The sequence below is a fragment of the Neomonachus schauinslandi genome, chromosome 5 (genome assembly GCF_002201575.2).
Source record: "Neomonachus schauinslandi chromosome 5, ASM220157v2, whole genome shotgun sequence".
Lineage (NCBI taxonomy): Eukaryota > Metazoa > Chordata > Mammalia > Carnivora > Phocidae > Neomonachus > Neomonachus schauinslandi.
In genome coordinates this window covers 147,742,211-147,766,285 of record NC_058407.1, presented here as the reverse complement: position 1 = coordinate 147,766,285, position 24,075 = coordinate 147,742,211, and the positions used below count along the sequence as shown (strand labels likewise).

At 45.6% G+C, this 24,075-nt stretch overlaps 1 protein-coding gene across 1 annotated transcript in view; it reads right to left on the bottom strand.

Moving 5' to 3' along the window:
* Positions 1–997: 997 nt before the first annotated feature.
* The window catches only part of SHISA9 (shisa family member 9), a 281,171-nt gene continuing 258,093 nt past the window's right edge, over positions 998–24,075 (bottom strand). The window contains exons 4-5 of the mRNA XM_021698292.1: positions 18,689–18,736; positions 998–1,377 (exon numbers count right to left, since the gene is read on the bottom strand). Of these exons, the coding sequence (XP_021553967.1) occupies positions 998–1,377; positions 18,689–18,736 (428 nt within the window). The remainder of the gene's footprint in view (positions 1,378–18,688; positions 18,737–24,075) is intronic.

Below are 24,075 nucleotides of genomic sequence, written 5' to 3'. Positions count from 1 at the left end.
ATCTCTTGTCGACTTTTCCACTGCGAATATTTTTTCTTTTGTTCTGATGTCATTGTTCATTTCCTAAGTCTTGGGGATTCTGGACAAAAATGGATTTGCTGTTTTTGTCTGTTTTGTAGTGGGCTTGTGATCATTTATCGCTTTTTTTTTTTTTTAAAGAAAAAAAGTTATTTAACACTCTCTGGACCCTCTCTCCCCGCCGTAAAAGCCTACTTATCCTTTCCCATGTCCATGATCATGGTCTTTACGGGACTTCTCTAAAATGCTCTTTCTTTCTCATCACTGCTGGTGGGTTCAGGGTCTATTTATTTTTTGTGAGTTTGAGTGTGTGTTGTTGTTTTTTTTTTTGCTTCCAACACTGACGATATGAAAAGTACTATAAATAGAATGGTTGGGGTCCAACTATTGTCTCACGCTTGTCAAAATTGTGTGTCCACGTCACTACTTCTTGGGATTAGAAAACACTTATAATGCACACAGCTTCCTACCCAAATGACTCCTCTTCTCACGTACACTCTTCTCTCGTGTCCACTCTCAGGCTCCCCCGACCCCAACCTGGCTCTTTCACCCCGAAACAGACAGCACATGGTAAACGGCAAATGTGCTCAAATGGACGATTTCTCTAAGTTGTGCTACTTTTAGTTTTTCGTCATGGATTTCAGTTTTAAGTCAGGAGGAAAAGAAAAAATTAGCCCCATGGTGTGGGCGTGTGAGTTGGCCTCCTTGGGCCTGAAGTTGAAAGAGCCGTGCCTCAGTTTCCCCTTTGCTGTATTGCTGAACGTCCCTGCTTCCGTCTTGCTCAGCTGCTCGCTGACACGTGTTAGGCATGACCCAAGAAAAGCGTAATTCCGCGTCACCAGCAGGTTTCTCGTCGGTTGGTAAGGGGAGTCAGGGTGTGAGGGGGCAGGTCGGGGAGGACAGGGAGGGTGTGGGCCAGGGATATTTTTTGCCTCTCTCAGTTGAGTATGGTCTCCAGGATGCTCCCTGTAGTGAAAGCTCAGACAGTCACTTCTGTTTTGCTGTTGGTGATGAAGTATGGCTGTGGGGGTGGGTAGTGCTGGGTGCGAGTCCCCAAGGGGTCGCTGGAGCCCGACTCAGCTGCGCCAAGCTTGCCCTTGTTACCGTAAGCCTGCCGCCGGAGGGAATGCTCGTTGGGGTCCCAGCCCTTGAAGTTGGTGGTGGAGTTGTAGGCCAGGGGATGTGGGGGCATCTTGTTGGTGCGGGACTTCTGTCCATTCTGCTTGGCAGGGCCATGCTCGGGGCTGAAGGCCCGCGGCTCATCCTCTACTCTTACCGGGTGCAAAGGGAGGTTCCCCTTGGCCGCCAGCTCGGCCAGGTGCCGTCGCTTGGAGGAGAAGTCATCATTGACCTTGTCGGCTGTCCAAGGTGGACGGAGAAGAGGAGGAGGGAGCAGAGAGAGGGAGAGAGAGGAGAGAGAGAGACAGTTAGGGATTGGCAAGTCAACCTGAGCACAGTATCAAAGTGGGCCAACAGTCCAAACGAGACACACACTAGAAACTCCATCTGGAACAGACAGAAGGAAGGAGGACAGAAGGAAAGAGAGTCAAGTTCTTTTCACAAGCAAGATCAGGACCAAGAAGGTAAGGGCATCCCCAGTGGAAACTCTAGATTCCCCCCAAATACACACTTCTCCACCACAAGGCACCTAGCTTTGTACATCCTTGGCTTTCTTACAAAATCCCAGTGTTGTTTCTTCATTATTAAAATCATGCATTCTCATTAGGGAGAAATAGTGAACATCTTGAGAAATACTCGTATTTGTCCCCCACCATTCAAGACTGTCAATATCAATACTTAGCTGTATTTGCTTCTCGTTTTCTCAATAAATGGGGTTCAACTTGGGATTTCTATTAGTGTGTTTGGTTGCTTTTAGCAATTAAGCAGACCTGTGTTCAAACCCCAACTCTGCCACCTCCCAGAAGTGTAGCTTTGGCTAAGAAGTTAAGAAGCTTCTTAGTTTTTATTATGATTGATTTCTGCATAGGGAGAGTAGTTACATTAAAATATATATATATTTTCCCCCCACAGGGTTGAAAGGGTTAAATGATGATATGTGTATTTAGATATGAGCCCCTATCACTGTAATTTCATTATAAATCAGTTTAATTTCCATATAACATTCTATCAAGCATGTCTCCATGTTGTTATAAATCACTAATAAACAACATTTTAATGCCTACATAATATTTCATTGGGTGGAACTATTAAAATTAATCACTCCTCCCATCAATGAACAATTAAGTTTGCCAATATGCTGTTGACATAAATAAAGCTGAAAAGAGAATCTTCAAGACCAAAGCTCTTCTTGTATTCAGAATTTTGAATTTAGGATAACCGCAGAAGTATTTTTCATCTACATCAGACGACGGCAAACTATAGCCCCTGGACCAAATCTGGATGCTGCCTCTTTTTGTAAATAAAATTTTACTAGAACACAGCCATACCCACTCGCTTACCTACTGTCTGTGACTGCTTTTGTTCTGCGGTGGTGGATCCAGGTACATATTCTAGAGACCGAGGGGCCCACAAAGCTTGAAGTCTTTACTAGCCAGCCTGGAAATGAATTACCTAAAGTGGAATTACTTGGCCAAAGGGTATAAACATTATCAAGGTTCTTGATACATATTTCCAACTCCACCACAAAAGAATCACACCAATCTGTATACCATTTCACCACACCATCTCCAGCACTATGATTCCTGGATTCCTTCCTTCCTTTCTGATCCTGGCTCTCTCCCTCCCTCTTCCTTCCCTCCCTCCCTCCTTCCTTAGTCTTTCTTTCCCTACATATTCATTTGATAATTTTATGAGACTTTTATTTTATTTTCTTATAATTCTTTTATTATAAGGTCCTCTACAGTTTTAAATTTTATTTCTTAGTGGGATGCCTGGCTGGCTCAGTCGGTAGAGCATGCAACTCTTGATCTCAGGGTCATGAGTTTGAGCCCCACATTGGGTGTATAGATTACTTAAAATAAGTAAGATTGATAAAATAAAATTTATTTCTTAGCAGTAAACCTTTGAACTTACATCTCCTCTTGGAGAGGAGGAATACTTGCTGCTTTTTCATCCATGCTTCCAACATCCCACATTGTTACACATGTAAATTTATCTTATATGTACATTCATGGAAGGCATCATAGTGCCATGTTTCTTTTCCCATTTGATCCTTTCAACAACCCTAGTAAGTAGGAAGGATGGGGATTTTAACCCCTGTTTGATAGATTAGGAAACTATCAAGCTCAGGCATACGAAATGACTTAACAAAAGTTACCCACAGCTAGTGGCTGAGCCAGGGTAGAACCTAAGTCCAATAGATATTATTTGATGCTTTTCAAAGGCCATAGAGGGAAAGCTTCAGTTTCAGAATCAAGGGCACAAAAATATGCCCCACTTGCCCCCTCTGTGTCCATGGCAGACATCACTCATTGATCACAGTGCTCTGTCCTGGCAGGTGTGACCTCCGCTCAGACTCCTCAACACAACACCCCAGGAAGCCACACATTAACCTCCCAGGCTTAATACCGGTTAAGTTGGGTTTCTGTCCCTGTTAACGTAAATAGCCCTGGCTCATGTGATCTTTCAAAAGAAAGTCCCCTTTTCCATAAATTCTAGAGCTGTCTGAAAATATCGAATGTCAAAAGGAATCTGCTACTAAAGATGCGAAGAGCACACATTCCCAAAATACCATGCGTTGCTTAAAGTGACATGAGTTAAATTCAAGTCAATGTTAGATCCCCATCCTTCTGCCTTCCAGAAGAAAGTTCTAGGTTTCCAATGCCATGACGTTTCAACAGAAGGATGCCCTGATATTCCCTCTTGGGTTTAGGGGGGAAACATGAATCCAGTTACATCCAGGACAGATTCAGTGGCATCTCCCACTCCAGGTGGCCAAGACTGAACCCATCAACATTACAAAGATATGTTCTCCTTCAGGTCCTTCCTTATCTCTCAAAGTCAAACACCAGCTTTCTAGTCACTGAAACCAGAAATATGGTGGCATTCGCCGACTCATCCTCTCCTTCTCCCCTCTAGCACAACTGCTAAATCACCAAGTCCTTCCAGCTATGCCTACAAACGTTTCTCTAATCTATTCCGCATCACACCCAACTTCGACCATTGCTCCATTTCAGCCACCAAATTGCCTCCCTGCCTCGAGTCTCCCCTCCACCTAGTCCATTCTCTACACTGCAGCCAAAGGCATGTTCTAAAATGCAAAACTGGCCATGTCCCTCATCTACCAAAACCTCCTCAAGCAATTTGTTCATTCAGTCATTCATCATAGAGGCACGGGCCATGTGTTAGGCAGTGGAAATATAAGAAGGAATCGGGAACAGACATGGTCCCTGCCCTCATGGGGTGCACATCTATTAGGCGGGGAAAGATAGTGACCAAATAATCCCAAAGATTACATAAGAGTATAAATATGGTAAGTGCTATGAAGAACTATCCAGTCTTATGAATATTTATACTAAGATCTCTAAGCTGGTCTGAGAACCAGATGTTGGGAGCTCTGAAGGCATGAACCTTATCTTTCCATCTGTGGGGCTCTCAATCCTGGCAGTACTTGGGAATCACATGGGGGAGCTTCGAAAGCATTCAGATTCCTGGATCCCTCCCCCAAACAATTCAATTAGAATCTCTGCAGGTCTGGCCCAGACATAGATTTTTTTTTTTTAAGCACTCCTCCATCCAAGGGATTCTAATGTGAACCAGAGTGGAGACCACAAGCAAAGCCTGGCTAGATGCCAGCACATAGCTTTTTCTGGAGAACTAAAGGTAAGTGACCTCCGATTTCAATCCTATTCTCTCCTGCTGTCTCCCACCACCTTCCCCTCTAGGACCTCGAACAAGGTCACATCCCACCATGATAGGCTCTTCTCCATGGCACACATCATAGATGCCATTTTGTACATGTTAATGCACTTCATTCATTACTGGCTCTCTCTCTCATTGCTGTTCCAACAGGGCAAGGCCAGGTCAGATTCCTGCCCATCACTGTGCACACAATGTTCAGCCTACTTCCTGGCAGATAGTAGATATTCAATAAATATCCAGTGAGTGGATGTAAGAGCAAAATATCATGAATACACATAGAATATCAGGGCAATTGTAGGAGTAGAAGCTCCCTTCTCCTGTTCCTCCTGGGAGTCTGTTATAAAAGTCTCACTCATCCTCATTATGTCCCCAGTCATGATCTAGAATCATTCATTCCCATGTTCCTCTTTCCAGAAAACTGACTAGCCTAAGGTATGCTCAGAGAAAAGGATATATTCAAGGTTTCCTCTGTCTTAACAAACTGAGAAAACTGATTACAAAGTAGGTGTTCCAACAGCTGGGATAAGTGATGTTTTCTCAAAAAGTTCTAAAGAAAAGAAGTCACAGAGGCATTCAATTCTTGCCAAACAGTGCAGGGATGGGGAGAAGCCTCCATTAAGAGGAGTCATGAGGTCCCACATGGAGAATCTACAACCCTCTCCACAACCAGCTCTGACTTGGTCTCTTAGTGAGCTTGGCACTGGGGACCCCCTGATCATAGAAAGTGTTTGGTACCTGAGGCAAGAGTAGGGTGGGCAGAAAACTCTGGGGGCTCTGGAATCAGCCAGACCTGAGTTTCTGAGATCTCAGGAATGTCACTTAACCTCTTACAGCTTTATTTCCTTTGGTGTGAAATGGGGATAACACAAGCTGCTTTCAGGTTTGTTGTGAGGAATAAATTGTATGAGATATATAAGCTACATAGCACAATTCTGGGATGCAGTAACTATTCAATACATATATTTTGTCTGTCTCTTGGCTTATGAAAGAACTGGATTAAATCCAACAGACATTTATTGAGCACTCACTCTGTGCCAGGCAACTTGCTAAGCACAAAGGAAGCATTCATCCAAGCCAACAATTCTTCTTTCCTTTCTTCCTTCCCCTTTCACTTCCCTGTACCTACCATGTGTGTTGGCCTCATTTGCCCTATGAAGTGGCCTAAGAAGGGCACTTGATCTTTTTGGGATAATGAGGGATGGCACCCTTGGGGATGTGCCTTTAGCTGCCATCTGGAGGTAAGAGTAACAGAAGCAGGATTCCAGGTGAGCGAACACATGGTATACAGCAAAAATGGCCACAGTACTTCCTTCCATCAAGTGGAGGAATATCTTTCCTTACCCTTCGAATATGGCCAGGCCTTCTGACTGGCTTTGACCAGTAGATTGTAGCAGAAGTGATGTCACATATGCCCCGAACCTGGGCTTTTATAAGTTCTATAGCTTCTGCTATCAGGTGCTTGGATTCCTGACTCCACGTGAAGGAGGAGGCCCGGGTTAGCCTGGAGGCTGAGAAACCTTCAGGCCAGTTGCCCATGCTCACCACAAGCCTGCTAATTGCCGGATACTGGGCGAGGCCATCCTAGACCATACAGCCATCAACTGACCAGCCAGCTGACTCCAGATACCGAGTAAACTTGGCTGAGAACAGCTAATCCGGCCCGACCCAGAAGAACTGCCGGCTGACCCACAATCATGAGTCCAACAAATGGTGGCTACATTAAGCCACTGCACTTTGGGGTAGTTTGTTATGCAGCAGTATATAACTGACACAGAACAGCATTTGCAAAAGCCCCGAGGCAGGAAGGAGTGTGGCGGCTTCAAGAAACAGAAAGGAAGAAAGCAAGGGGTCAGCAGACCATCTGAGGCCTAGAAGGCAAGACTATATCATTCACAGCTATTTATTTGACCATCTTCCCTCCACTAGACACTGAGGTGTTTTAGAGAAGTACAGAGCACGCACAGATTTCTTGCCTGGGGCACGAAACTGTTCCTCAAAGAGTGATTTTCAAGATGGTTTCAATAACAAGAATGTGGATGGTGGCAGATGAACTGTTCCCATAACCCAGGAAATGCAATGTTTGTGACAGTCTCTTTCCAGTGTTTTTGGTGTCCTCTGCCTTGGATCCAGAGGAGGAGGAAGAAAAGCCTACCTGGCCTCTCTGGGCTTTGTGCAGTGTGGTCCCTGTCAGTATATCAAAACACTTCTTGTGAAAGAAATAACAGATTCGTTGAACAGCCTTGTAAGCCCCATTAATAAATGCATTAACCTAATCAGCCCCAATACCTCGTGGGCAGATGGCTGACAAGCCGACAAGGAAACAGATGTGGGAGCCTTTCAACAACACTGGGCCTCTCCAGTTTGATTTTTCTTCATTTAAAAAGGGGAAGAAAGAATGAAAAAGGTGCTTTCCTTCCAATGAGCCTAATTGCCTTGAAGGAACCAAGGCTTTAAAATTAAACTGTACCTTGCTCCATCTGTCTCTCCCCTAATTAGCAGCAGACTCTTGTCCAGGTGCAGGGTGGGCTGGAGCCTCCACTTCCGTGGAAAGGGAGAGAGTCAAGGTAATAACCAGTTTTCAAAACAAGCTGCACATCTGAGGGTCTCAGCAGGTGGCCTCCCACCTACCTTCTTTCCTCGGGCCAAAGGTATCTTAAGGAGGGCTTCCTACAGCTCATTCTCCCTTGGTGATATTCTTGGGTCTCAGGTGATGAATCTAACCTGGTAAGCAATGCCCCGACCAACCTAAGCTTTCACCATTCCCCGTTTGTCCCTGTTTTCGGTCTAAGAATATGTTGAACTCAAGTGATAAGTCTTTGCATTACACTTAAGAACAAAATCCAGATTATCTGCAGCGGCCCCAAGGTCTGCATGACCCGATCTCTGGCTGTGTTTGTCCACCCTCATCTCTTCCGCTTGTTATGAACCCATCACAGAGTGTATTCGTTTCCCAGGGCTGCCGTAACAAATTACCACAAACTGGGGGGCTTGAAACAACAGAAATTTATTCTTTCACAGATTCCGGAAGTCTGAAATCAAAGCGTCAGCAGGGCCATGCTCCCTTTGCCGGCTCTAGGGGAAGATCCCTCCTTGCCTCTTCTAGCTTCTGGTAGTTGCTGCAATCTTTGGCATTCCTTGCCTTTTGCCTCATTCCAGTATCAGCCTCTGACTCCACCCAGCCATCCTCTTTGTATGGGTCCATGTGTCTGAATTTCCCTTTTAAGGGTCCCAGTCATTACACTGGGAACCACCCTAATCCAGGATGACCTCCTTCACTCATTACATCTGCAAAGACCCTATTTCCCAGTGGGGTCACATTCTGAGGTTCTGAGTGGATAGAGATTTGGAGGGATACTCTTCAATCCAGTACACACAGGATTCCTTTCTGTTCCTGAACACACCAAGCTTTTCACTATGTCAGAGCCACTGGATTGCATCCCTGCTGCGCTCTCTGCCAAAATGCTCCTCTTTTTGTTTGCGTATCTGGATTCCTGCCATTTGGTTCTCTGAGCAAAGGTCACTTCCTCAGAAAATCCCTCTTGATGAGCCAGTCAAGAGAGAGCCCTCCCCGCCCCCAACTGCTCTCATCACTTCTCCCCATTTTACTATATTCTTAGGCTGTATCATTTTATGAGATTATCTTTTTTAGTTACTTGGGTATTGTCTGCCTCCCTTGACTAGAATATAAGCTCCGATTAGGGTAGAGGCCGTATCAGCTCTGCTCACTACTGTATGCCCAACATCTTGCCCATTGCCTGGCACACAGTAGGGGGACAATGATGCATTTGATGAAGGCAGGAAAGCACTGGAAATATTTCAGATTCCAACAACAGTCTCTAAAATACGAGCAACGGGCAGAATGTTTCATGTTCTGGTCATCTGGTCTGTGATGGTGAATTTTGTGTGTCAACCAGAATGGGTCCACTGGGTGCCCAGATTAAATATTACTGGGGGGCGCCTGGGTGGCTCAGTCGGTTAAGCGTCTGCCTTTGGCTCAGGTCATGATCCCAGAGTCCTGGGATTGAATCCCGCATCGGGCTCCCTGCTCAATGGGGAGCCTGTTTCTCCCTCTGCCTGTGTTCTCTCTCTCTCTCTCTGTCAAATAAATAAATAAAATCTTTAAATATTATTTCTGGGTGTGCCTGTGAAAGTTTGATTTGAACTGATATACGCAGTAGATTGCCCTCCCCCACGTAGGTGGGAATTATCTGATTTGTTGAGGGACAGAATATCACAAAAATTAGAGGAAGGGAGGCTCCGTGCCCTTTCTGCCGGCCTGCTGTTCCATCCCCTGTGTGGGACATTGGTCCTCTGCTCCTGGACTGGGATTTACCCCATTGGTTCCACTGGTTCTCAAGTTTTCAGACTTGGACCGGAATCACACCACCAGCTTTCTTGAGTTTCTAACTTGCAGACAATAGATCATGGGACTTCTCAGCCTCCATAATGACATGAACCAATTCCCCATAATATATCTCCTTTCATATATATAGATATCCTCTTATTCATATATATGAATATTCATCACATTCATATACACACATATATCTGAAAGGAGATTTATTATGGGAATTGCTTCAACCAAAACAATAGTATATATAACCTATTATTCATATGTGATATATATGAATATATATAAATAATAGTGTGTGTGTGTGTATACACAGTTCAGTTTCTCTGGAGGATGCTAATACATAGTCCATCTGAGTGACCTGTGCCCCGTGCTTTACAGGAATTACAGGACTAAAGCAGGGGTTAAGTTCCCTTATTTCTGGGGCAGGAGAACCTGCTTGCTGCCCAGCTCCATATCCCTGGCTGTAGCCTTGCAGGGGCATGACTGTTCTGTAGCAGTGAGTTCAGGGAGGCAGGCTGCAGTTGGGTGAAGGAGGCAGGGACTGGTTAGAGACCTGCTCTCCCCCCCAGCTCCCCCAATGGTAAACTGAGTAAAAGCTCATCTTCATTAAATGCAGGCTCTGTTCTAGATACTTGGCTAGGGAATTTGTTAACCCTTTTTTTAAAAAAGGTTTTATTTATTTATTTTAGAGAGAGAGAGATGGGGAGGGGCAGAGGGAGAGAGAGAGAGAGAAAATCCCTGCTGAGCACGGAGCCCAACGCAGGGCTCAAATTCCAAGACCCTGAGATCATGACCTGAGCCGAGACCAAGAGTCGGATACTTAACCGAGTGTACCACCCATGCACCCGTTAACCCCCCCCCTTTTTTTAAAGATTTTATTTATTTATTTGACAGAGAGAGAGAGAGAGACAGCAAGAGGGAACACAAGCAGGGGGAGTGGGAGAGGGAGAAGCAGGCTTCCCGCTGAGCAGGGAGCCCGATGCGGGGCTCTACCCAGGACCCTGGGATCATGACCTGAGCCGAAGGCAGATGCTTAACGACAGCCACCCAGGTGCCCCTCTAACCTCTTTAATACTCTCAATATCCTACCAAGGTAGGTGCCATTCTCAGTCTCATTTTATAAATGGGGAAACTGAGGCTACAGAGCTTTGGCAACTCGTCCAAGCGATGGCGCTGGGATTAGAACCCAGGATTCCAGGCCCAATTCACAATTTGTGAATTTGTGGCTACAACACTCACCGTTTTTCTAACGATGAGCCTGCCTTATAAAAGAACAGTCTTATTTCCTTAACAAGGTTTTATCTGCAAGAAAATATCCCCCCTAAACTAAGGAAAATGGAGGGCAGAGTGAGAATTATACAGAGAAACCACTTTTCTTGATTCCTCCTCTCCCAAACATCAGGGACTGGGTTGCACATGTAAGTATCAGACTCTCAAGAGGAAACATCAGAATGTCACAGCCGGAAGTTTAACAAAGCCCCAAATTCCCTCCTAAGGCAAACTATGTTTATCTTTTACTCCCTTAAGGTGAGGAGGAGGGAGCTGGGGGTGACCTGAGACACCCTCTGCCAGGTTGTGGCTTTTCCAGCATTCAGGCTGGCTGCTGCCTTACCAGGTGTATGGGTCTTGGCATCTCTGAGGGGCACTAACATTGAAGTGCTGGCCAGTCACCAACCCGTCCCAGAGTTGGGCTGGACTAAGAGCCATCCACATCTCACAGAATGGAGAGAAGACTCTAGGTCAGGTACTCTCCAGGTGCTTGACACATACTATCTCATGTAGCTGGCCCCCACCCCACCCCAAGCCCATGAGGCAGATGTGGTTGCCTGGGCTCATCACACTGATTCCCTCTATGACACTGGAGTGGGATCATTTGAGATATTAACTAATATTTCTTTTCCTTGTGCTTCTACTATACCCTCCCCACCACCCAGAGGACAGCAATCATTTCCAGCAATGACAAAGAGCCCAAGTGTTGGTTTTGAATCCTACACTGGGCCCTCGACAGCCACAGCAGAGCCCCAAGTCTCAAAGGACAAGGCTTCAGCAGTAAGATCAAGGAATTAGAAAGATTAATGGGAGAAAGAAAGAAGGAATAGTAGGTAGGAGCTTAAGGCTGCCGTGCATCAGGTTCATACAGTATATAACGATGTCTGGAAGAACGCCCACCTGATTTTTGTTGACTGTAAGTTCTTTACAATATGGTAGAAAGACCCTAACCTCTGAGAGTAGATGGATCTGAGTTCAGATCCCAGCTCTTCCACTTACAAGCTGGAGATCTTGAGCAAGTTACCTGAACTCTCTAAGTTCTACCAATAAAACTGAAAATCAAATGACAATGGTTGGGTGGCAGGGGGTCAAGGGTATGGAAGAGAATCATGTCCAATACCAATGTCCTTGCCTCGTAGTTGGTATTCGACAGATGATAGCTGCTATTGCTGCCGTTGTTAGGAAGGAGAAGAAAATCACATGAGGATAGTAAGATCGACTTTGCAGGGTGCAGTGCAGAAGTCAAGGAGAGAAGGCAGGTAAAAGCACAAACCATTACACACGGCGCACTCCCACCTGGGAAGACGTAACACATGGCCACTCGAGTCCCAAGTCTCTCTCTACCTTCTTCTCTTGGGCACATGGCCACCAGCTCCAAACTAGATTTCCCCAGCCTTCTTGGGAGCTAAATTTGGCCATGTGGCTCATCTCTTGCCAGTGGTATGTTAGCAAAAATGATACATCCAACTTTCACTTCACCTGACTTGCTTAAAAGAAAATCTCTTGCTCTGAGTGTCCTCTCTTCCCCCTTCCCACTGGCTATGATAGCAGCTAACCGTAACAATGCAGATGAGGACAGTCCTGTAGAGGGTGGTAGAGAAACAGTGTTGGAGGAGCCTGGGTCCCTGAGTGAGAGTTTGGAGTAGAGCTGCCCCACCAACTTGTACTACTCCCTCTGGGGACTGTAACAGAGAGATAGATATACTTCTCTCTCTCAACCTGCTGTATTTGTGGGGCCTCTGGTTCGGTAGGACAGTATTTGCTTTTTACATATACAGGAATATTTTCTGGGTCTCTACCTTTTTTTTTTTTTTTTTGCCTCCTTCACAAGCTAAATTAAAAATTAAAAGGGGGGACAGTTCATGTTAAAAAAAATACCCGGGTATTTCTCTCTTCTTTTAAAATACATTCTCTAAAGCTGTGCAGGTTCCTGAAACTGTCTCAGCAGGCAGAAACAAGAAAGGCAGGAAAAAAGCCTAGCTTCTCAGACAGGAGAGAGCCAGGGAGGGGATGGGAAGATTTGTCTTTATGGTGAATTAGCCCCGTTTCACCTGGTTCAGGGCCTTGCTGAAGAGACACAGGTAGGGAAGGTCACATTTGAACCAGGTCCTAATGAAGCTCAGGGCTCCCGGTTCTCTCCTCTGGGCTTCACATCTTCCTTGAAATCCTATTCTCTAAGAAAATTGTCAAGGGAAGTCCAGAAGCTTGGATTTTTTTTGTCTTAACCCTGGGGGCTCCCACTGTCTTCGCTGGAGAGCATTCTGAAACAGTGCCTGGCTTGGGCTTTGCACCAAAGCTGTTCAGGCTGTGCCATGAGCCCTTTGGTTGTGACTCCAGGGAGCCCTCTGTGAATGTCTTGTTGCCGACAGACCTCTAAACCTGCAGGTCCTTTGTCTCTTCCCTTAGGCAGCCCTGCTTTGCAGTCACCTCTTTCTGAGAGGCTACTGAACAAAGATGGACGGACTTGTGCCCCAGCCATGGCTGACCACAGAGCCCCCTACACAGAAGGGCTCTGGATGGAAAGCATGCATTCATTCACTGCCCTTCCATGCATCCTGCATTGCTGCTCCACAGATGGAGATCATTCTTTTCAGAAGTTCCTTGTGTGGTTTATCTTCTGATCGACCTCCCCTCTGATGAAATTTTATACAAGTTTTTTTTTTTTTAATGAAGCAAATAAGGGTTAATTATCCTTAATCCTATGTGCGTCCTTCCAATTTGCTATAGCAAAGGACCATCTCAAAGCAGATAATTGTGAGATTTGGGATCCTATGTTAGATTCATGCATGAAATGACCTCAATTATTTGCCTTTCCCTGCATCCATGCTCTTTGTATGTGACTTTGAAACTCACCCCAAAAGAGGAAGATCTTTTTTCCCCCACCATTGGATTCTGAGTTCATACATGTGACTAATGAATGTCAGCCGACATGACATAACGGAAGTTTGAAGAAGTGCTTACTGGTTTGTGGTTCCTCTTTTGTACCAATGCCGTCATCATGAGATGTCTGTGCTACCCCCTCTGAGGACGAAAGACACATGGAGCACAGCCAAGTCTCCCGAGTCACTCCAGCTAAAACCAGCCCAGATCAGCCAGCATTCAGCCAACTCCCAGATATATAGGTCAACTCAGAGAGACTAGGAGAACCTCCGACATCAGCATAGACACCTGGTCTCAGTAAAAGCTGCTAAATAGATGTTAAACCCCAAGGTTTGAAGTTGCTTGTTACACAGCACTTTTGTGGCAAGATTGGCAAACACCAATCATTTACTCACCCTACTTCCAGGAAGAGCCCCCTATTTTCAGGTGGGGAATCCACCTGTCTCCTACTCTTAATCCATGTGATTTGGATGACACACACCTCCACTCTCCCCCCCCCCCCCCCCCAGCTGTTCCCCAGGGACTACAAGCAACCCATTCCATTGCCCTCACCATAACAATTTGTTCAGAGGTGGGTGCATGACTAGGCAAGCCAATCAGAGCAAAGCCTGGGATCTTTGGTTATAGAGATGGAAGGGCCAAAGAGATCAACGATACCCAACCTTCCATTCTACAGGAGAGACTACTAAAGCTATGGGCTCAAGGACCACCAACTGGGTAGAAGCAGCACCGGATCTAGGACACAGGTCTCTTGACTTCCATTTGGTTAAATTTTCTATTTCCCAGTACCTCTTCAGAAAAGACGACAACATTCCCTTCAAATGCTATGCCCAACTTTATTCAACAACTTATTAATAAAATCCATATTGAGTGTCTACTATGTGCTGTGGGCACCATGCAAGGTGCTGGGGAAGCTTGAAATGAAGATCTGGGGAACAAAAAAAGATCTAGCTGGCTTAGCATCAGAGGGACATATTTTCAAACTAGCAAAAAGTTTATTGAATCTTACACAATGGCATTTTCTGCCAAGCAAAGAATCTCCTCCATGCCCTATGGGTTCCCAAGGAAGCTCATCAAAACTCCAGTGCTCACTGTGTGCTTTTAAAAAGAGGCCAAACTCAGGAGCTGGCGGGATTTGATTTTTATTAAAAAAAAAAAATCCCCTCCTGATCCTCCACCTGCTCTGCACCCTCCCGCTCACCAGCAAACTGATAACCCAAATCAGAACACCGAAAAAGGCTGAATTTCATGAAGTAATGTTTTAAGGTTGCCTTTAGGTGGGTCCTGATCCAAGATGTGTGCACTCCAACAGAACTGCCACCCAAATTAGACACTGTCTCCAGCCTTGTGCCTTCTGTAGCATCAATTGGGTGAACATTTATCACTGAGCTACATAAATTTTCTTAGAAAAAAGAAAGAACTAGATTTGCTGAGTACCTACTATGTATGAGACGCTCTTAACCATTTCACTAACACTGTCTCACTCAAACCATCTTAAACCTAGGTGACAAGGCAAAACCATCTCTTCTGTGTGATAATAGGAGTTAAGGCCCAGAGATGCTGAGTAATTTGGCTGCCAAATTTCTCTGCCACAGCTGATAAGTGTCAGGGCGGGACACTGAATCTAAGACTGTCACCTCCAATGTTCCTACTTTCCAGCTATGGCTCCAGCTCAAACCCCAACTAAGAAAATAGATATATTTCAGCAAAGAGCAAAAATACTCATGTTGGAAGAATGCTGACATGTGAAATTGGTGTTCTAGGACAAATCATGTCTAGGGATTGGGTCTTGGAAGTGGTAGGTCCAAACTTTAGTGTATAGAGAATTATCCAAGGCAGGAGAGTCAAAAAATGGAAAATGAAATTTAAAAAATGAAAAACTAAAAAATGTTGAGCCCCCACGTCCAGTGGTCCCTGTTTTTCTGCAGTATGTGGGCCCAGGATTTTCATTTGTAACAAGCATGTCCAGTGACTCTGAGTCCAGTCTGTAAGCCATTCTTTGAAGACTGGGTCCTGGTCCCAGGTCTGATACAATTTTCCTGTATGACTTTGGGCAACCTCATTCATCTCAGGGGACTCGGTTTCCTCATCCAGAAGAGCAGAAGGGTTGAATAAAGTGTATTTTCTTCACTGTCATCATTAAAGTATGTTACTTATATTGTCTCCTAAGGTTACTCCCCCAAACACGACAGAACGTGGATTTTCATGGCCATTGTTTTGGGAATGGTAGAAATGGGTGTTCAGAGCACGTGAGTGGCTCGTACAAGAGCACATGGTCTGCCTCTAACCTGAGTCAGAGTGATTATATCACAGTCCTGTGCTGGCAGTTTCCCCCAAGTTCAGTGCTCCAGAGTAGCACTGGACTAAGCGATATGTCACGTTCAAAGATTCATTTTTGCAAAATGACCAGATTTCAAAAGACATGGTTAGAAGAGTCCACTGGGCTCGAGGTAGTGATGCTCTCCTGGGAGGGTTTCCAATAATTATGGGGGGAGTTCCCAGGGCTGGACATGGGCAGAGCAACAGCAGTGACCACTAGGGGGCAGCGTGCATGGGGAACCTCAGAGAAAAATGAATAGTGCCCCCCGGGGTGTGATGTTTGCCATTTCCCACTCTGGCAGACATGGTTCACCTCCCAAGGGAGTTATAGTCAATGCGGATGGAAACAGGAAACCTTCATCTCCAGAGACCTTGCCATTTCTCCTTGGCAGCTACCCCTTCCTTCTCCAACCTCCCCAGGTGGCATCCACCCCCCACCTACTCCTCCACTCCTGCCCTATGTTCCCAGAGCGGGTTCCTAGCAACATTCGTGCCCCTGGATATTAAGATGTGAACTGGTTTTCCTGAAGAGAAAAGAGATCAGACATCAAAAGTGTTTGGGAAATGATGTGTTAGAGTTTGACCTTTTTGTTAGCACAAGATTTTCCAGAGCCTTTCATTGGCTCACCTGATAATAGTCCTAAAGATACCAGTAATAGCCTTCATGTGGTTATCACTTTCCGAATGCTAGGCACTGTGACATGCATTGTACACGTTACTTCATCTTCACAGCAACCTAGGCAGGAGGCGACACTATTGTCCTCATTTTGTAGATCAGAAAACGGGCTCAGAGGGGTCGGCTGACTTGCTGAGGGTCACAAGAGTACCCAACAAGGAGACGGTAATTGGAACCCAGGTGTGCTGAGGCTAAGCCTGCCGCAGCCTGCATGTGTCCCCCTTTCAAGAAGGTGGCAGGGTGTGGGAGGCAGGGGCTGTCCAAATGTCCCAACCTTGTTTTCATGCCTCATGTAGACTCCAGCTCTGGAGGTTGAGTAGAGAACACTAGAGAAAGATCAGCGACCCCAGAGGAACTTGGGTCTGGCCATCCCTGGGACCCCTCTGCTCCTCCCCAGACAAGGCCAGATAAATAAAGATGCATTTAACAGGACCGGTGAAATTAGCCCAGTTTGGGTAGAAAAACAGCTTCCAAGCCCTTGCTTTTGACCTGTCCCGAAATATTTTCTAAATGCATCAGACAACAACAAGCTGATATAAGGACAGGGGTTCTGACTGCCTCCAAATGCTGTCACGGGCATCATAATGGCTTTGTTTTTCACAGAGGAGAGAAAAAAAAGTTTATGTCTCAAATTAGTAGGTCTGTCATGTTCCAAATTGTTTGCATTTCTAAAAATGGATGTTGACATGTGAACAGTTATTATCTAATGCAAGACCCAAAAATCTGCCTCTTTCAAGGCAACAATGGGGTAGTCAAGGGATCCTCTGCAGACACGTGGGTCTACATCTCTCTCTCTGGATGTGGGAGTACAGTGAGTCCCCCTTCCCTCCCGTGCTCCCCTCAGAGCTCAGGTTGTTTCTGAGCCTCTGGGACCTGGTCATGCCCTCTTCAGAAACCTCAACCCCCAGAAAGATCCCTAGAGACCTAATCAGAGGGTATCAGCTTCCCAGCAAGATTTCCCTAGTGCAGTGGTCTTCAGAGTGTGGTCCCCAGACCAGCAGCATCGCGATGGAACCTGTTAGCATTGCAACCCCTCAGGTGCCCACCCAATGCACGGGGAATCAGAAGCTCTGGGACGGGACCCAAAATCTGGGTTTTAACAACCCTCCAGGGAAGGCTGATGCTGTCCAAGTAGCTGAAATATAAGAACCACTGAGGGCACACTGTCCCCTCCTCCCCGCTCACAGGCACTCACTCACTACCTTCTACCGTCTCTTTCTTACTCGTCCTTTCACCTCATTGTCTTCTCTCCATCTTCTACCCACCACAGCTCAGGTCACGGCCCACCTGGGTGACAACAGGAGCCTCCCAGTGGGCGGCCCCACCTCCAGGCGGCCCGCCCACTCCAATCCTGTCTCCATTTGGAAATCAACTTTCGAGAATGTAGAAATGGTCCTCCCAGTATACTGCCTAGAGCCCTGTGAGACCTTCTAATTTCCCCAGTTCAAGGTCACAAAAGAGTTCTGCCACCATGGCCTTGGGTCAGCAGCGTTCTCCCCACCACCATATCCAATAGAGCAAACGGGGTGAAAGCAGAAGAGAACCGAGTTTCCCGTCTGTTCTGGAAAGAGCTGCTCCCATCACAACACCCCAGTGGGAAATAACCTAGGCCTCGAGTCAGACAGACATGTGTCCAAACTGCACCCCAGCTGGACATTAGCAAGACACCCTCGCCCAGACACCCAAGTCCTCATCTCTAAAAGGGGAAGGGGGCGGCCTGCACAGCTGAGTCACTGGAGAATTTAGTGACAACATGATATAAAGGTCCAGCACTCTGTCTGGCACACAGTAGGGAGTGAAGAGTTTCTAGCTACCTCCTGGTCCAGTCAACAAGCTGGTTAATTCACAGACTCTACCTGACCAGACTCCTTAGCATCTGATGCTCACCATACCGCCTGGGGAAAGCCAAAAATAGCGTCAAGGCTAATCGTTCACGAGACCCTGAGCCAATAACCCGACTCTGTTTCTCTCTCCCTCAGAAGTTGTGTTTTCTCTTCTGCATCCATTTACCTTGGGGCTGTTCTGTTTGCACCACTTTCTGAGAAAAACCAACATTTCCTGGATGTCTTACCTGGGATGGTGTCTGATAGTGACATATTCCTTCAGGCAGTGAATATTGAGAAGTGAGGGGTAGCACATTCTTCAACAACAACCCAGAGCACAGATATGCCACACACACACACACAAACACACCTACACGCTGGAACTTGGACGGACTTGCAGGGCCACCCAACGGGGACACACGTGTGGCACCGCGTCACACACAGACACCAGGACTCTTTGTGCCTCCACTGACCGGTGTCAAATCTGACAACACCTGGACAAAAGAGCTGGAAAAAGCCATACAGTACCTTTTGGTGACTTAAGTGTCGCCACTGCCCAGTCACCATCAGAACTTCCTAAAAAAATAACAATGGAGAGATGCTGATCTGCTGGCCGGCTTCCCATGTCCGCTGCGTCCTCACCCCCAGGTGCTGCTGCTGGCAGCCCCAGCTGCAGCCTCCACGGGGCGGGCAGGCCTCAGGGGCCCTGGGCGATGGGCGAGAGACCAAATGTGCAAATGTGATTCTGCACGCCCGCGTGCACCTCCTTCTGCAAAGCCATGCAGCGGTATCAGGATAACGCCCAACAGAGGGTCAGAAGAAGTCCCCTGAAAAAGGCCTAGATGTTTTCAGTTATATTAGGGAGAGAGAGAGATTTCTTAGGCAGTGAATCTGGCTCTGAATTTCAACCCTCTAAGAAAGAAAGGAAAACTTGAGTTGCATGAGGTCACTTTGGCCAATGACAACACTCTGTTGACAAGAGATACATTTTGATCCTGTTTTAGTGCAATCCCTCTCCTGAAAAGGGTTGGTGGGAGGGAGCACTGTTAGCCCCAAATGCAAGGTTCGGGCCAGGCTCTGCGAACTGCAACTTTATATGCTGGGTGGCAGGTCCCCAAGGGATAGGGGCTGAAATACTGTTGAATGAATGAATGCATTCAAGTTTCTCCATGGAGTCACTTTTCCTAAGGGTGGGAAATTCCCCTAAATGCTAAAGGGATCAAGTTTGTTATCTGAGAATCCCATAATGCTTGGCATATTGTTTATAAATCAGTTTCTCCAAGTTGAATTTCATTTCAGGTGTACTGAATGAGCCCTGGGGGATCACACATTATTAGCAGATCCCCCTGGTGGTCCTTTCCATAAAGTCAAAGATGGCAAGAAGGACAATGTCTGCACCCTACCTACCACTGTCTTTGATAGGCCTTCTCCGTAAGATTGGGTTTTACTCAAAGCAGGGCAAACCCACCCACGTGTCCGTGCAGTAGCCTCTGCCCATCGGCTGGAGGCCTAGCCAATCAGCGCGCGCCACTAGCTCCCCTTTCCTTTCTTAGGAATCTACCTGGAAAGCCCAAGTCCTCAGCATTTCTGCACAATTTCCAGAGATAGATCAGGCTGCCAGCTGAGAGGAGTGACAGGGAACATTCTGTGTGATCTGAATGATTACAGAGCACAGATCCGGCCTCATTTAAACATTTCCGGTTGGCCTCCCAGGCGTGCCAGAGGACGCTCAAATTGCCACATTCCCCCTGCGGATATGAACTCAACACCCTCATCACTCACAACAGAAGGGAAATGACGGGACAGGAGAGTGACAAAGTTAAAATTAAGTGAGACTCGCCTGGGATGACTGGATGTTTCTTCTCCCTCTGAGCCAAGGTCATTGAGATCTGGAAATAGTGATGTGGCCCCAAATCTTCTGTTGCGGGTGGATACAAGCCTGGTTCAGTCACTGAGTCATTGACACCAACGAGGCCATCTTACTCCCAAGTCAAGTTCATCACTTGAAGGCAGGAACCATGCCCAGGCCGTGGCCACCCCTGTCCCCACTACCTAAGACGGGGCTTAGCTCTGACAAGGCGCTAACTAGTTTTCTTTCATAAATCCACTGAAAATAAGGACACTTAGTCAGATGGCACACAGGCTTCCAAATATATACTGAAGGTCCCACTACATGCTTGGTGCCCCTAGTGGACATTAGATAAAAATTTGTTGGGTGAAAAATCAAACAGTAAAAGGGGATGGATCTAAGGCACTGAGAGGAAAGGGACATGAGGGAACTTTCTGGGTGATGAAATATTTCTTATCCTTACTGGGATGTCGGTTATCCTAGAGTATGTATATTTCAACAATCACACTATTGTAAAATCATGATCTGCATTATTTCAGCACATGTAAGTTATATTTTATCTATAGTAAACCAATTATACTCAGCACCATGGGAAAACTTTCAACTTCAAACAAAGAAAAACAGTATTTTAGTAAGTTCTCCCTCCAAAAAAGGGGGAATGGTACTCCCAAACCTTTTTTTTTTTTTTTTTTGACCTGGTTACAACCACCTGATGCCAGAAATTGCTCTCTGGAAGATAGAATTATTTCACTGAAAGAACACAGGATTCTGAATCAGATAATCCTGAATATGACTCTTGGCTCTACCATTTACCAGAAGTGTGACTCTGGGAAAACTGCTTAACTACACTGAGCCTTAGTTTCGCCACCTGCAAGAATGGGACCAAGACCTCCCTCAAAGTTAAACTAGTAGAAGTCAATCCATGGCTGAGGCGCTCATGCATCACTTAGGGTTTTCACACGTGATTCCTACAGCAAGATGGAAGAGGGAGTTCCTGCCATGTTGAAGTGCGTTATTGCTGTGGTTTTAAACAGGGCCATTGGAAAAGGTAACATGGTTCTGGCAAAATAGTCCCTTGTCTGTCAAATAGCAACAGAAAAAGTATTTTCTCATTAAAATTTTAATGTAAAAATGAAGGCATTGTGGCATTTTATTGATAACGCTGGTATGCCCTGTCTCTTTCTCTCATTGAGTAGCCAGGGTTGTCCTGCGGCATCTAAAGGGCACATGGTCAGGAGTTTAACTTTTAGATGCAGAGAGAAAAAAACTGGACATGGGGCCAATAGGAGATAAATGCCAACGTGTGGGCGATTTTCTGTTTGCAAGGGCTTTTTCCAGCTCTGGAGGCAGGAGCCACCCCTCTCTAAGCCATCAGGTAAGCCTTAAGGATATTTTCCCAAACACCTCTGTCTTGTCAACATTGACCTATGAAGATAGGTCACACCGTAACTACCCACCACACGGGTGGCTCCCGCCAGGGAACTCATAGGCTTAATTAAGTTTTCAGGTTACATTTCAACTCAGTCTATCACAAGACACACTTCTTGTCTTCAATTTTAGTGGACGATATGTCTAAAATGTTTAAATCCTCATTTCTGACTTAGGAAGGAGAATCAGTTGGATGAAACTGAAGCTTTTTGTGATAGACTGTAGTAGCCGTATGTCTGGGCATGGAACTTCATTGTTCAGGCTATAGATGGGGCAGTGAAGAGGTCTGGCTGACTGCGGGTCCTTAGGACAACTCAGAAGAGTTCTTTGCTGTTGGCTTGCTTGTTTGTTTGATCAGATCCTCAGTGTGAGTTAGCTTCCTTGTATGTCTTTCCCATTAAACTGGGATAAACTCTCCCTCCCTCAAAATGACAGCTGAGCAACTGCATGTTAATCAAGGTACTGGTCTGCCTTGGAGATTCAAGGAAAAATATGGCCAACAAACAACTCTGGTCTGGAGACTTAAGTATGTGGCAGTATTTACTGAGGATTGACTGTGTGTCAGGCTAAGCACATTCTGTGCACTACATCATTAAATATTCCCAACAGACGATTAGCTGTCTATTTTTATTATCTTCATTTTACAGAGGGAGAAACGGAGACCTGAGGATGTTAAGTAATCTCTGAAATTATTTGATAAATGTCTGAGCGAGGTCTTAAACTCGGAGGCCATGCTACATTCTGCCATCTTGCTGATCATCTCATGCTCCTGATTTGATGTGGTGCCCAACACACACTATTATTCACTGATTTTACAAATACATATTGGGGGGGGGCGCGCCTGGGTGGCTCAGTCGTTAAGCGTCTGCCTTCGGCTCAGGTCATGATCCCAGGGTCCTGGGATCAAGCCCCGCATCGGGCTCTCTGCTCAGCGGGAAGCCTGCTTCTCCCTCACCCACTCCCCCTGCTTGTGTTCCCTCTCTCACTGTCAGATAAATAAATAAAACCTTTAAAAAAATTTTTTTTAAAGTTTAAAAAAACAAAAAACAAAAAACAACAAAAAAAACCAAATACATATTGGGAGCACTCATCAAGTCCCCCAACATGGTAGGAGGTTCTGGGGATGCACTGATGAATGGGACAGATGTGGTTCATGCCTCAATGGGACCTACAATCAAGGGAGAGCAGATTAAGTGTCTAAAGAATGAGTGAGTGAATGAATGAATGAAACACACCTCCTTGTACAGAGTCTGATGAGGTTTAGCTTCTGACATTTCCTTAGTGTGTGCTAATCTTTTAATGATAATTGGGCAGTGAACCCCTTGGGAACAGAGGCCATTCTGCAGTCACATGCTGTATCCCTGAACTGTAGAGAGAAAAGAGTTCTCTTTAAACATGAATGTGATTTCAATAAGCAACTAAAATAAAATAAAATAAACCAACAGTCACATCCTTTTCTCTCTGGGTTGGCAATGAATGGATGGGACATATTTAATGGCCCCCAGAGGTATTCTAATAACTAGAATGAGTGGTATTGTTTCATTTTCTATTTTAAAATTTCCTCACTTTTCATTCCTCATTTTTCACTTGAAGAAGTTGAGGTCAGAGAGTCTCAGTGACTGGCTCAAACTACCCGATGTTCTGGATATTAAAGCCGCCAAGAGAAATTTATTTTCCAGGGGTATTTTTGAACTTGGCAGTTAACCCTAAAGGCTGTCCAAGGCTCTCCTTATTTACTAGAAATTTTTAGAAAATAAGTCTGGTTATCAGAGACTGCAGAGCTTCCAACAGCAAACAATTTTTTAAACAATTTCTCTCCCCGGTGGTAATGATTTCACTAATGAAATGCACTTCATCATCCACCACACATCATGGTGTGAATTATGCCTTAATAAAGAACCCTTCAAAGAACATTTATTATGGGATTTGCATTTCATTTGTGCAGGCAGATGCTGGACACCTGGGTAAGCCATTGGGTCAGGCAGTCCCACTGGATCTCCATTCACTAGGAGTCACAAGACCATCAGTGACTCAGATAAAGTTTGTGAACTCAGAGAAGAAGAGGGGCACATCAGCCATATCCAGGATTGTGGGGGGTTCTCCAAATAAGATCCTTCAGAGTTTTCTAGAAGATTAGGGGTGCTTCCTTACAATTAAGCTATTCTTTGATTCATGCCAAAGACAAGCTCATTCATTCATTCAGCAACCATTTCAGAAGTTCTCCCTTTGTGGAAGAAACAGTTACTTAAGGAGGGTAAGATATATTTTCGTGCTGCAAATTTAATTCTCAATGCCCTGCAGACATTTGCCATGCACGGGATCCCTGTATAAATCCTGGAGAAAATCAAGGAGCATTGTGGGAATATCTATCCCGTTATTTACCCAAATAGCTACTGAGTTTTGAGGGGGGACAAGACACTGGGCCTAAGCTGAAGAAATGAATTGTGTAGGGTAATGTAACCAGTTCAAAAGGAAAAAGATGTCTGGGTTGATTTTTTTTTAATGCCAAAAGAAGAATCAAATAGAACCAGCAGACGCCATTTATCACCTAAATGCAAAGCTCAGGAAGGGGGCGGGGGCACCAAACAGTGTATGAACACTTTGCAGCTACATCGGTGCAGACGCCCTGACTCTCTCT